The sequence below is a fragment of the Berghia stephanieae genome, chromosome 2 (genome assembly GCF_034508935.2).
Source record: "Berghia stephanieae isolate SIO BIC M18660-M18661 chromosome 2, UCSD_Bste_1.3, whole genome shotgun sequence".
Lineage (NCBI taxonomy): Eukaryota > Metazoa > Mollusca > Gastropoda > Nudibranchia > Aeolidiidae > Berghia > Berghia stephanieae.
The window spans coordinates 61,148,846-61,164,122 of record NC_088361.1 but is presented as its reverse complement, the minus strand read 5'-3'; the positions used below and the strand labels follow the sequence as shown (position 1 = coordinate 61,164,122).

The window sequence follows — 15,277 nt, the reverse complement described above, 5'->3', positions numbered from 1 at the left end:
ATAGTCTCAGTCCATGAATCAGACCCCAGATTAATATTGTGGAATCAGTCAACCCAGAAGCGTTAAGTGATCTAATGAGAGAGAACAATTTATTACTGAGTATAAGTTAGAGTATTATATACAAATATATCACAACAACGTTGTACTCGTAGGTAGAAGGACAAAATAATATAGCACAACTATGGAAAGTAAGGAAAAACAGTGCATCCTTCTCTAAGGCATGACACACTGATATTTGTAAGCTCAACTAATATTTTTAATGGAATTAACGAATAATAACTAATTACTCTGTAACTGAAGTCAATAGCTAATAACAAAGGGGAACAACTCTTTCCTATAGTAACTCGATGTATAAGTCCGTAACGTTATCAATCTGTAAAAACTAGTTTTATAATCTTTCCAATCTCCACACACATCTAAATGTTCTTTCTTTCAGGATTACCTCCGATCCTATGTTGAAAACCAACAACAACGAAAGGGCTGGAATCAAAATGCCTGCCGCCCTGTCTTTGACAAGCTTGTCAACACGCCGATGGGGGAAGGGTCGCGGTACTTGCACATTCACTCTCAACGGATGGAGCGAACGTTTTGGTGGCAAGTACTTTATCGAGGGTCTCCAGTTCAAACTGATCCAGCAAAAACAACAAGGAGCCCCCACAGAGTTTACATTCCGCATCATTGCAAAAGTTGTCGGCGATAATTACATATGGACCATAATCAAAAAGGAAGGGAACCAGCCGTGGGTGCAATTTACTGTCATAACTAAAACGTCGAGAGCAGTTAGGGATGTGATCGACGGCTGTAGATTGCGCTTTGTTAGATTGAGGTCGAATTTCCTGTACGTCAATATCATGTGCTGCGCGATCCGATTTGCCATCCGTCCTTATAACATGAACAAGCCTGATATTGTTCCGGGTTTCTGGGTGATGACCAGGAAAGTTGCCAATATTAACAGCCTCCCAGATGGTCTCTGTAATAACGGCACTGACGCTGCTAGCATAACTAGTCTTATGGCTGATTATGGATTCAGGAGCCCGACACAATACACAACCTTTACAGGCTTAGCTTACGGCCGCCCATTGGATTACGTAGGTAATTATCCAGAACTTGCAACTCTTCAAGCAACTATGACGAGCTGTCAAAAGTCTATAGCCGGCGATTTCATGAAAAATAGCGAGTTTTTGTTCAACTATGCCAGGTTCATAGATTGTGAGGGTGATAAGATAATGAATATAACTCATGATGTGGTCAATGGCTTCTGTAACGGCGATTCCGTAGCCTGTGCTAGGGCTATCGACACAATGAATACGGATTGTCCAAATGCCAAAGACCACAATAAACAAATGAAAGCTTTCTTGAATAGGGGGTGCATATAAGCAATAATATAACCAGTTTCGAGTTCAGCAAACAATGAGCTTTCTCTTTCTCTAAAGGCGCTTATTATAATGTATCGTTTGGTAATCCGGTGATATAGCTGTAGCAAAGCATCATTTGAAAGCTCAATTTAGAATGCACCCAATCTCATGGTCACCATCACAATTGTTTGAATTGTTTATGCCGCAAGTAGATTTTACGCCGGCGTGTAATCTTTGGTATTTACAACGTCTTTATCCTGAAATGTAATTCAAATGAAGAGTTTCCCTATTTAATTTTTAAAATAATTTTTGATAAAGAAATTTATTAATTTCTATTTTAATAATCTTTTTAAAAGAAAATTGATAAATCAGCTCTTTGTGATGATGAAGGTGGTATTGATTTACATTAGGGCAATATTTGTCCAAAGAATCGATAAATTAAATGTAGCCTATTGAATAAAATTTATTAAACTTTATGATATTCTGACTTGCAAAGGCATCTTTATTTAATGATTTTCTTTTACAAAACCAGCGAACAGTTATTTAGCACTAAAATCATGCCCGGATGATAAAAAGCCATTACTCAATGCAAGCCTCAGTTTGTAGAGTGATGGAAAATTCGAACTAATTTGAAAAGCCTCAGTGTTTGCTTAAATAAATCAAACTATCCATTTTACAATCACTTGATTTTTCGTTTATTGAAATTCATTAATGAAAAAACACAAACTAAGCAATTTGGGATTTAATAGCAAATTGTTTATTTCTAAACGCAAATATCAACATTGGACATAAGTTACAAAATAATAGTTTTGAAGACGAAAATATAAATAGAGCTAGTTTTTCCACCATTTTTATTTCAAGGTCAAGCCAGTATAAAATCCCATTTTACTAACTTTTCGTATTGTGTGATACCGCCACTAAACGTGCTCAAAGCGCTTTACAAGGAATAACAAGCCAACAGTGCCTCTTAACATGACAAAATGATTCTTAATATGTAGACAGAGCATGATGCCCGTACAATTTTGTTTTCGACATAAGATGTTGTTACCCGCCCGGAAACTTATCGGCCCGAAGGCGAGTGTCATATTCAAATACCACAAAGCCACACAGACAAACCAGAAGATGTTTCATAAACTCTGAATGGTTTTGTATATGATATTTTTAAAATGATCCTTTCAAACTAGTGGAATAAATAATGATAATCATCGGAGGCTGACTTGAGTTGATATAATTGATTGTAGTCATCCATAGAATGTGTGAAACCTCTCTACATTCCGAAATTTGCCTGATAACCAAATTATTTAACTATCAGGTCCAAAACAAAAGATCAATGTTCCCCTCTCTATTTCCGTTCGGTGAATATTGACATGATGCTCTGACGAAAGGCCATGAATGCACTTCAAAATAATGAGTCCTTTTTTAAAAAAGAAACGGAGTAACTTGCTTTCCTTGACTACAATCTTTGTATGTTGGCAAATTAGTCATAATGTGACCCATCGTGTCAATGCGGCATTATGTCGAAATGGAGACAGATCGATGTGTACTAATTTGCAGGCCTGATAACTGGAAGTAACTATGGACTTGTTTTAGCATTGTTGTAATGGACAAAATTTTGCGTTGGTTTGAGAGTATTTCTATTACACCAATGAACCCATAAAATTTTGGGGTTATCAGAATGGCAAATAAAAACACGACGAACAAGACAAAATAGCAAGACCTATGTTTTTTGGGATGTTTTTTTTTTTTTGGTTCAGATCTCTAAGAGACAAATACTCAACCTCTACATTGAAGACATGTCTTTAAACTCAAATGTTATAAGTAGGGCTCAAAATCCAAATTAAATAATCAGGTTCATCCCTATTTAGTACCGTTTTGAGTCGATTGGTTACAAATTGGCAGTATGAAACAAAACTATCCAGAAGAGAGTGGGTGATGCCGTAGCCATCGTTAAGTTATAGCCTGACACTGAAACCCAAAAAGACTGGCATTTTGACGTCATTATTTGTTTTTTGCACCGCCTAGTGAGTTGTCGTTAGTAGTGCTCATGGAAACAAGTGATCCCATTGGTTGAACTATTGAATACAACTCACAATTTGTTTTCTTTTGTGGCCAAAGACCGGTATTTTGATGTCATTTTTGGTCATTGTCAGGCTATAAGGTGATACTCAACCGGACAAATACTAAAGTGGGAAAGACCAGGCAGAATATTATGGCAAAGTGGCGATTTCCACTGGTAGTCAGGTTACTTGCGGACATCCAATACAAACTCTGGAGCACGTTCTCTTGGAATACTCACTTCATCTCTTGTTGTTACCAACATAAGTGCCTGCTCCACTCACTTTTCTGAATTAAAAATTACTGTTTCAAAATAATTGAATGTTTTGTATTCTCTTAGCCTTAACACATAAAAAGCGGGATTTTAACAACGCTTTTGAAATCGGTAACGGTCTTCATGACTGACCCAAGGTACAGGTAGGAATTTCATCATCAAAAGGAGAACTTCAACATCATAAGGATAGCTTACCAGGGTAGATATTTCATCATCAAAAATGGCCATCAAATGAAGAGCTTATCAAGATAGGTATTTCATCGTCAAAAGAAGAATTTAACAATATAGGTATCATAAAAAGGAGAGATTATCAATGTCAACAGTTTGATATTACATATAAGGTGCCATTCTTGGATCAGCTCTTATTTGATCGTATAATGCCCTGTACTTGATGGTCGCATATATCTTCATTCTGGGGAAAAGAGTTAAAATGTATATTATATTAGGGAGTTTGTGGTATCACTAAGTCAAAGAAATAGATTATACAATTATCAGGCCCATCAATGCAATATTATAGGTAACACACAGATAAAATTTTGTTTTGAAATTTCCTTTATTCATCCCATGGGGAAAATTTGCCTATAAGGTCTATTCCAAGGGAAGACTGGAATAACCCAGGCGTCAGCCGCAGTACAACGCCGCAAATTGAGCTAGAGCGAGGTGACTTGCTCAAGGTCTCACAGCGCAGCGGCGCGTGATCGAACTCAGTACCTTTAGGGTACGAAACAAAGACCGTACCGATTAGCCACGCTGCCTCATATGATGTCACTACAAAAGCACAAAAACAATAAACATTTAAATGTGTTGTACCATACCTATCAATATCATGAACTTGGACTCGTAGAATCGGAATAACTTTTATACAGAGGTCTAAATAGTCATATGAAGATACCAGTTTTTCAAAAGCAAAATTTCGTAACAAATTAAATCCTAGACTGGCGGAAAGGATATCACTTCTGATATTCCTCTAGTGAGTAGAAAATTTGTCTCGTTCGTTCCGAATGCATTTCTTTTTTTTTTTTTTTTTTTTTTTTGGGGGGGGGGGCTTTTTTAATTGTCGAAAAATGTTGTAACCTTGAAAAATGACGCCACAGACTTTCCCTTTCGGTGTCAAATCAATTTCATCTCAATTTGGCTCGATGACGATAACTTTACATGTCAATAGACATTGAAATAACCACAACTCAGCGGCACTCACAAAAAAACACGTATTTACAATTTTGGCCAGAAAACTTGTCCTTTAAATATCGATAGTCATTTTAATCTATCGATATTTGTCGGATGAGTTTTCTGGCCAAAATCTTATCTTGGCAAAAAATTTCAAATGTTTTAGAGGTTTTGCCAACATGAAAGTCATTTTTTTCGATCGATATTTGAAGGACCCAAATTTTAGATACGTGTTGTTTTGTGAAGTTTTGGTTTTTTTTTCAGATCATGCAGAATTTATCAGAAGTCTTAAACGTAAGACTTGTTCTTCTCTATTGAAAAACAAGACCCTTGTAAAGCGCTTCGAGCATATCCAATAGATTATACTTTTTATAACAACCCACGTTTTATATATTATGATTATATCCATTCGCATCATAGTCCAGTGGGGTAATGTATGTCAAAATTTAGAGTGAATTTTTAAAAAATACAGATACACTGACAATTTAATTTGCATGTCGAGATTTCCGACGATACAGAATAGTAGATAAACTCACTGGTAGATGGGGAAACAGAGGAATTAAAATTATACTCACATACATATTAAAGGCAGCGCAGCTCAGAGTTACGGCCGTTGCCGGAAAGAGATTAAATATCGCATGAGTGTCAAGTCTCGTTTACATGTTAAGTCTTGCTGTTAGCTTGGGACCCATTGAAAGAGTAACTTGAGCACGTTTAGTGGAGATATAAATGCTCACGTTTTTATAACAGCGTTGTCTCTGTAGAAGCACATTGTGTGGATATTGCACCATATAAATGCTCACGCTTTTTTATAACAGCGTTGTCTCTGTAGAAGAACATTTTGTGGATATTGCACCATATAAACGCTCACGTTTTTATAACAGCGTTGTCTCTGTAGAAGTACATTTTGTGGATATTGCACCATATAAACGCTCACGTTTTTTTTTATAAAAGCGTTGTCTCTGTAGAAGAAAATTTTGTGGATATTGCAATATAAAAACGCTCACGTTTTTATAACAGCGTTGTCTCTGTAGAAGAACATTTTGTGGATATTGCGCTATATAAATGCTCACGTTTTTTATAACAGCGTTGTCTCTGTAGAAGAAAATTTTGTGGATATTGTACCATATAAACGCTCACGTTTTTATAACAGCGTTGTCTCTGTAGAAGAAAATTTTGTGGATATTGCAATATATAAATACGTATATAAATATAACAATAATGACCAGATAGACAGACAGATTTTAGTATACTAACTCATTAATCCGTCGTGCCAGTATGTGACCCATGAAAAGTTTAATGATGAGGTTATATCTATAATCTTGCACCTCGTCTAAGCTCATCCTTGGAAAATGGTACACGTGCATTACTTGCATTGTTCTGAGCTCTTCCTTGAGCTGAAAAAGATATATAGTCGTCATCATCATTATCCTCATCATTGTCATCATAACTATATCATCATCATCATCATCATCATCATCATCATCATCATCATCATCATCATCATCATCATCATCATCATCATTATCAATATCATCATCATCACCATCATCATCATCATCATCATTATCATCATCATCATCATCATCATCTTCATCGTCATCACTGTCAATTAACAACAGTAACTGGAAAAATTAAGCGCTAGCATGACAATAATATAAAGAATGAAGTAAATTAAAAGGAAAAGAAAGAGGAGAAGAAAAAAAGGAGGAGAAGAAGGAGGAAAAGAAGCAGGGGGATGAATAAGAGGAGGAGGAGGAGGAGGAGGAGGAGGAGGAGGAGGAGGAGGAGGAGGAAAGAGAGGATGATGATAATGATGATGATGATGATGATGATGATGATGATGATGATGATGATGATGATAATGATGAAGAGGAGGAGGAGGAGGAGGGGAGAGACTGCACACTATATGTTTATTATATATTACAAAGAGACCCTAGGGTATAATGCGCGATGTTCGAAAGTGATGAAAGTTCCTCAGTTTTTGATAGGCTGCTTTCAAACCTGTTTTTCACCTAAACTCATGCTTTCGGACATAAAACGTCGACGCCATCTTAATCACCAATAAATTTGGTTTCAGTTTCGCTTTTTTCGATATAAAAATTGGATGAAATATTGTTTGTTTTGTCATGCGTAATCCTACCGTTCACATAATGCTCTCCTTTACTCGCGATTTTATTAATGTTTCAGGGATTGACGTAAATTTGACACCATCAAGAAAATATTGTTTGCCGTTGGCGTTTCCTGGATCGATTTTTAGGTCAGCACCCATACATCCAAAGACTTTTTTTGTTCGATCTAAGCTTGAACTGTTGCATTTCATTCTCAAATTTAATCAAAAACACTCATGCTACACACAAAGTCACGACACACCCATACAAGTGAGTTTACGAAAATTCGACACCAACGTCTGTAGAAGAATGTAGGAGACGGCATCGTCCGTGCTACCGAACAGTTCTCTTTTTAATAAGAAAATTTATACCTCAAATATCAATCGAATAGAATTACTGCAAACTTGTCAAAATGCACAAACTTGACATTTCTTAAACTTTAGACTTTAAAGTCTTACGGGTGGTGTTTTTATTCGCACTTTATTCTAGTCAATTTTTTAAATCAATAAAAACCAAAGACACAACGCAGAAAATTTCTCTCCTCTATATAATGTTCCTCAAATAAGATAAACTAGTATTCTCTCTCTCTCTCTCTCTCTCTCTCTCTCTCTCTCTCTCTCTCTCTCTCTCTCTCTATGTATATATATATATATATATATATATAATATATATATATATATATATCTATATATCAGGCTGTCGCTTTCCCAGTCACTTTTGGGTATGAGAGATTCTTTTCCAAATTTGCCGGATAAATGTTACACAAATGCCAAATTGTCTCAGGAAATGGAAGTCCGAGCTTCAATCAAAATATGGAAAATATTAATTCAATTGATATTAATGAAAACTCATCTATCTATTTGACGGTACAAACCGCACGCCAATAACTTGAAAAACTAACGTTTTAAGCAAAGCAAATAAAAAACAAAGCATCCAGTGTCGAACTTCAGGCATCCTACCCTAATGAAATAGGAGATTGAATTGTAATCGGTCTGTAGAATAATCAAATATCAAGAATGTGTTATTTGTGAAGTGCAAGAGTGAAAGAGAAAAAAAATATGCCCTATAATAGAAGACGTTATCTGAAAGTAATGGACGGTTTTTATGTCAAATTTTCTGGTCTTATTTTCTCGGTTAGGTGATGGTGCTGCTCGTAGCCATCTTGAGTACTTGCCTGGTAGTCCCAACGTTCACATCATTTCTCGAAATAATTTGACACTCTGGTGTGAGAATTGCTTTGCGACACCTAACAACGCCATGCATTATTGTGTCAATCGCGAGTTATAACTGTGAGTGATGCTCCTGTGGAGCTCTTTGTTTCGGATGACAAGTATATAAGATAACGATGGTTTTGTACAATCTCGTGCCGTTCAAATCTCACAAAAGCCCAACGAATGTCTCAGAGTTTTATCTTATAGCACTGCTGTCCATATAGCTCGAACGATAACGCACACACACACACACACACAAATACACACACACACACAGACACACCCAGCAAGAGATCGGTTCGATCCCGAGTAAAGTTGATGTTTTATCTGACCCCTCTGGTCACCTTGCACTGTCATACTCTAAACTCCAGAAAACTCGTCTTTCAAATATCTATCGATTATAATTATTCCCAATCTTGTAATTTTGTCGTGACAAGTAATATTGGCTCTTAGTTAAATTATACAGAAACCCGTTCCCGGCTCCATCGGCATTATAACAATAATTGCTTATTTGGACAATAAAGATTATTATTATTATTATTATTATTATTATTATTATTATTATTATTATTATTATTATTATTATTATTATTATTATTATTATTATTTATTATTATTATTATTATTATACCTCTGACGGAATAAATTTCTGTGTTGCCATATATAACTTATATTTTTTATAATTACAGAGATGATAATAACAGTTTAGGTCACTTAAGTCTTACTTTTTCAAATCTCTCTTTGTTTTCTTTGGTTGACCTAACGAGAATTTCCCTTAGGTCTGTCATGAGAGCCTCTGTGACTTTGACCGCTTGCTTCTTATTGGTCACCTTGGTAAGGCCAAACCGCTGCAAGTAAGGCTGAAGATAATCTTTCAGGATATCTGCCTTCTTCAGGGCTATGGCTGCCTTTATCCGAGCCTGCAAAGAGGGGCAAAAAATAAATTTCTTTTAAACTTTTCAGTATGTTTAAATAATAATTTCACATTTATCAATGGTTATGTACGTAATCACCAAACTCTAAGGACTTTACAAAACTTAACTCTTCTTGTGCACAACCCACATTTAGGATTAATGATGCATCCTCAATGCGAGCGCTCCCGGCAGCTCAATCGGAATTCCAATCTCACGGATTACAAAGCGCTGTGCACAAGTGCAAATAATACTCTATTCTACAACAGTTGTACTGAGAGTATTGCAGCGGACTTTAGGGGAGCTTTCTTTTCAAGACCTGGACAAGCTATTTCAGAAAAGAAGATACTGAGACAAGTGGAGTGAAATTGTGAACTCTGCATCTTGTATGTCCCCAATCCATCCTAAAGATGGTGGGTGCGATCTTACTACCATTCTTCAAAAAAAAAAAAAAGAATTCAAAATATTGGCCAGGAAACTCGTCCTTCAAATATCGATATATTAAAATCTTAACTCGGCAAAAACAAAACAAAAAAAATCAAACTTGGGACTTGCGAAGATTCTTGCAAAGATTCAGGCCAAAATTTTAAATCTTTGAGGGTTTTGTTCAGGCAGGGTAGCGTAGCTCGTTACTTGTATCCTGACACCGACCAAAAAGTTGGTTAATATACAAGACAACGACCATCATCTCTTTCCTTGAGATGGAAAATGTCAGACTATCAGCCAACAATGGCTACAAAATGGGATGCAGAAGTCGTAACGTCACACCTTATTCTCTTCCTGTTCAAAACTGTTTGGAAGTGTGTAACCAGTCCCCCAAGCATTGAATAAACAATGAATAGGTTACATGTTGAATCATAAGGTGGTATAACTATTTCAGTGGCAGGCTGGATGGGTAGGTTGTTATCATTATGGGGCGCAAAAGAGTGAGGACGGGTGCTCTGTATTGACGATCAGCATTTATTTAGGCGAGAATATAAGATGCAATCACTCTGAAAGTAGAAGATCAGTTTGCACAATGAATGTATCCAGTCCTCCGGAGGACTCGTTTTACACTTCCAAGGAGATTGGAACCGACATCACACTGTTGCTCATATGAGTGAATGAGTGAGTGGATGTCATAATACTTCGGTAGCACGAAACCCTTAACCAGTCAATTAACTACCGCACTTTTAAAAACATTTATTTGAATATTTTGCTAGAAAAATTATTCATCAAAAATAAATCGATCTTTGAAGGACGAATTTTCAGTCCAATTTTTAACTACACTTTCGAGAGTACGATAGATAACTGGTTGAAACATTCTAAAGGACTTACTTTTTCTTGGAGACGAGCGATTCTGTAGGACGGGATGATGTCAGCGTCCACGTACGTCCTTACCAACTGTAGTTTGGCGATATCGTTGGCCCTTGTCTGGAGAAGTTTTCCTGTCTGCAAATTTAAATCATACTGTATTTGGATAAATAATTAAAAAGCAAGAACATGTATATTTTCCATTTCTCTAGATATGCCTTGCATGATTCGTTTCATGTATTTTATCTGATTTCGAGCCAGATTATTTCATACTAGCATCAAACTCGCGTTACATTCTAAACGAATACAACAATACACCTTTAAAGTTCATACTTTATGAATGCAGGTATAAGAATTCTTACAATATCCGTCATTGTCCAAAAACCAGATCTTCACTCACATGTGAGTCGAGTAGGATAATTTCATGTGCAAATTAAGTAATAGTAAGTCCGCGACATCAGGGCCAGAGTGCTCGCATAGTCGCACATCTGCCCATCTGGCAACTAACAAGGACCAGTGCAGCTTGATTCCATAGCAATACGACATGCATTACCGACGTTTCTACCAAAGCCACTTATTACCCCATTTTTAGCTATGATTATGATCAATTCTTGACTGTGGGAATACCCGGTATTCATTTTTTTAGTCTTAGGCATTATGAGAAAATGCGAGTAAAGAGCCATTTTCTAAAGATTCAACTTTGCGCCGTCCTCAGCGGGACTTGAACCAGGGACCTACATGCAGGTCTCAAGCTGAGTTCCATACTACTAGACTACAAATATACAGAAACCGAACACAACAAATAATATACAAACTTCTTTCTCGGACATCCTGGTCAAATTTCTACTCTTCGATTCAACATCCATCAATCCAACCATCATTTGGAAGAGGACAAGTTCACTCAATGGTTTGGCGTACACATCGGACTGAAACAAAGAGATGAGGGAAATCATTCTTACCGCATTCTGTCAAAACTCTTTTTTTTCTTTCTTTTTTTGTTTGTCTAGAAAACTATTACTTTCAATGTCAAGTGATTAAAATTACTCTCATCGGATTGTCAAAAAGTTCAAACCACCAAAAGAAAAAGTCCCGGGATTTAAGAAAGTATTTGCAGTGCAGGTTTTTGTGGTCAACATTAGATTTAAAAAATGTGTTTACTCACAAAGAGCGCTAGAGAAAATGTCCCTCTAAAATAAACATGTTAATTCTCGTCAGAAACTGTAGCAACTTCGAAAAAGAACAGAATGCTCAGCACGAAACGTTTAAGGCTCGAATTCCTTCCTCAGCCGACAGCAACAACAACAACAACAACAACAGCAACAACAACAACAACAAAAGTTGATATGGTAACGGTAACATAAATAAAATGACTGCTTTTAACCATTTTGCTCTTGGCTGAGGAAAGGTCGTGAGCCCAAAAACGCCCCGTGTTGAATTTTTATTTGATATTTTTTTTTTTACTTTCATGTTCAACCTTTGTTTTTATTATGCTTTGTTTTTAGATTCGATTTGTTTTTGTTTGCTATCGTTTCAAGTTCTGTTTTTGTTTTGTTTTGATTTGATTTTTTTTTAAATAACAATTTTACCTGAAATTCATGATGTAGTTCAGGCTTCCAGTCGAGGTAGAAGTTTTCGTCCCACCATCGTTCAGGTTTTGTAAAATGCCTGGTAGATCCGTATAATCTTTCGTCATCTATATGGTACTCGATATCAATTTCGTCACTGCTCACAGTGAATATCAATTTGGCAATGTCCTTGTTAGCAGGCAGTGCTCTGTTGCGAGAGTATGTTTCTGTTAAAGTCTGGTTTAATAAAGACGAAACCATTGAACACATTCAGTTCTTGTGATAGATGTATTTTACTAGTTTAGTCAAATCTCGGTATGTAGGATATAGCATTCTTAACTTAAGTTAATCTATTATGTATTTTGAATGAGGTTTGGAAAAAAAATATCTTTGTGGTTAAGCAGTTACATAGGATGATCGGAATTGAATTTGAAGGTGTAAAATTTGGTTTGAAATGCATTTTGAACACAGAAAGAAATCAATACAAATTTATTTGGAGAAAATAATGGATATATTTAATTTTCACCAGTTTCTCTGAGTTGATTAATGGGAAATAAGAAAGGTAATGACAATTAAATTAAACAATGAAAAAATAGAAATTTCAGCAAGAAAGAGTTGTATTAATTCACTAGCATAAAGCAAGGAAGCCTTAGATTGAAACGTATAGAATATTATGACAGACAAGATTTGTGCAAATACGCGTATTATATTGCCGTAACACTGAAAACATTTTTTTTAATTTGTTGGCAAGACAACTCGTCCTTCAAATATATCGAACGATTGAAATGATTGAAATCATCTTGACTTCACTGAAGTTTGGGATTTGAGTGTTTTTAACAAGATCAAGGTCATTTTTATCGATGGATATTTGAAGGACGAGTTTTTCTGACCAACGTTTTAAAAACATGGTTTGTTTGTTTTTAATTCCGAGTAGGCAGTATAGTGTATTGCTAATAATCTAAAATGCGTATCTAACCCTTTAAAGCCATAATCTATTGATAAAGACTTCCAATTTGCCTTTTATTTTTCATATTGTAAAGATTTAAAAATTGTAATATGATCAAATTAGATCCAATAATTACTGGGTAAATGGATTTCGTAATTTTTTTTAAAAGAATGTATTTCTACTATCAAAGATGTCCGAAAGTTTAATAAAAGATCATACCTCTTAGCATTCCTAATGTTCCTATTTTAACATATTATAAACAAGGCATTGTCTGTTCCAACAAAATTTGTCTACAAAAATGTCATAAAATCTAAATATTAGGTCTCTTTAAATATGTGAAATAGGTGCATTTATGCATTAAATGGTAAACACAAGACATCTCCACGAATGACTCAGTCTGGCAAAACATTGTAGGCATTCGTATTTATCAAATTATCTAGGTTTCATGTATTCATTTTATTATTAGCTTTATAATACCTCAATGGGTCTGGCTTCAGGCCACAGGCCCCTCTCATGGAGCCTTCCATCGGGCCCAAACGTCGTCTCCCTGTAGGTTTTTCGATCAGGCCTTTCCTCGTACCACTCTTTCAGAAAAGTTGGGCTCTCCTCTCTCTTGAGCATGGCATCCAGACGTCGGTTTTTGTAAAACACAATCGTGCGATGGGTCTCGGGACCAGGCGTGTGTGCAAAGTAGTGATGCTCTAGTAGTCAAAGAAATGGACGACGCGTACTCATTTACAGGTCTGATAACCCAAACTCTCAAACCAACACAAAATATGGTCCATTACAACAATGTTAAATCAAGCCCATAATCGCGTTCGGTTATCAGACCTACAAATATGTGTACATCGATCAAGACATGTGACGAATATGTATAAATCATAGAATTAAACGAATGAGAATACGTACGAAGCCTAAAAAGTGTCCACCAATGAAAGCATTCAGCGCCATTTTGTTGTTGGCTGAGAATGTAGTAATTACCATTCATTCGGTATCTATGTCAAAATAACGACACAAGAAAAACAACAAACAATATCAAAATCCACAATAAAATGTTTCAGAACTGTTGCGTATATTTATGGCACAACGAAGCTGTCAAAAAATGAAGTTAGAGAATGTGTGTAATCATGTATTATAATAACCTGTAATGTGTTTTCCAACCACCACATCATCTACTACTACAACCACCACCACAATATCATCACTAACACTACTACTACAACCACCAGCCCCACATCATTATCACTACCACTACTACTACACCACCACCAGCACATCATCATCACTACCACTACTACAATCACCACAACCACATCGTCATCACTACCACTACTACTGCAACCACCACCACCATATCATCATCATTACCACTACTACCACAACCACCACCACCACTACTACTACAACCACCACCACATCACTACCTCAACTACTACAACCACCACCACAATAGCATCACGACCACTACTACTACAACCACCACAACCACATCGTCATCACGACCACTACTACTACAACCACCACCATATCATTACCATTACCACTACTACTACAACCACCACTACCACCATATCATTACCATTACCACTACTACTGCAACCCCCACTACCACCATATCATCACCATTAGAACTACTACTACAACCACCACAACCACATCATCATCACTACCACTACTACTACAACCACCACCACATCATCATCACTATCACTACTACTACAACTACAACCACCACCACATTGTCATCACTACCACTACTACTACTGCAACCACCACCACCATATCATCATCATTGAAATATTTTTTTTTTAAATTGAGCTTTATATAGTGCAATATCTACTAAATGTGCTCAAAGCGCTTTACAAGGGGTCCCTGGTCAACATTTAACATGTAGGACGGGACATGACGCCTGTTAGGCGATATTACAATTTTTCGGACAAAGACAACTCTGTTAACGGCCAGGTACTCATTTTACACCTGAGTACAGTGAGAGAATGTGAGTAAAGAGCCTTTTCCAAGGACTCAACTATGCGCCGAGCGCGAGGCTCGAACCCAGGACCTTCCGATCCGGAAGCGAGTGTCATACTACTAGACCACATAGCCGCATCATTACCACCTTCTACTACAAACACCACCACCACATCATCATCACGACCACTACTACTACAACCACCACCACCACCATATCATTACCATTACCACTACTACTACAACCACCACCACATCATCATCACTACCACTACTACTACAACTACAATCATCACCACCACCACATCATCATCACTCTTACTACTACAACTACAACCACCACCAACACCACATCACCTCACTAACACTCAGTACTACAATCACTACCATTAGGTTTTGGAGCTTTACTTCATTTGAAATA

At 36.5% G+C, this 15,277-nt stretch overlaps 2 protein-coding genes across 2 annotated transcripts in view; one reads left to right on the top strand and one right to left on the bottom strand.

The window, feature by feature from the left end:
* LOC144965279 (uncharacterized) overlaps nucleotides 1-1,517 on the top strand; it is a 4,607-nt gene extending 3,090 nt beyond the window's left edge. The window contains exon 4 of the mRNA XM_078900453.1: nucleotides 437-1,517. Coding sequence (XP_078756579.1) covers nucleotides 437-1,376 — 940 coding nt within the window. The 3' untranslated portion in view covers nucleotides 1,377-1,517. The remainder of the gene's footprint in view (nucleotides 1-436) is intronic.
* Nucleotides 1,518-3,089: 1,572 nt separating this feature from the next.
* The window catches only part of LOC144965278 (dynein regulatory complex subunit 7-like), a 36,659-nt gene continuing 24,471 nt past the window's right edge, over nucleotides 3,090-15,277 (bottom strand). Inside the window, exons 13-19 of the mRNA XM_078900452.1 lie at nucleotides 13,366-13,589; nucleotides 11,964-12,179; nucleotides 11,193-11,303; nucleotides 10,402-10,515; nucleotides 8,899-9,093; nucleotides 6,109-6,248; nucleotides 3,090-4,096 (exon numbers count right to left, since the gene is read on the bottom strand). Of these exons, the coding sequence (XP_078756578.1) occupies nucleotides 4,015-4,096; nucleotides 6,109-6,248; nucleotides 8,899-9,093; nucleotides 10,402-10,515; nucleotides 11,193-11,303; nucleotides 11,964-12,179; nucleotides 13,366-13,589 (1,082 nt within the window). The 3' untranslated portion in view covers nucleotides 3,090-4,014. The remainder of the gene's footprint in view (nucleotides 4,097-6,108; nucleotides 6,249-8,898; nucleotides 9,094-10,401; nucleotides 10,516-11,192; nucleotides 11,304-11,963; nucleotides 12,180-13,365; nucleotides 13,590-15,277) is intronic.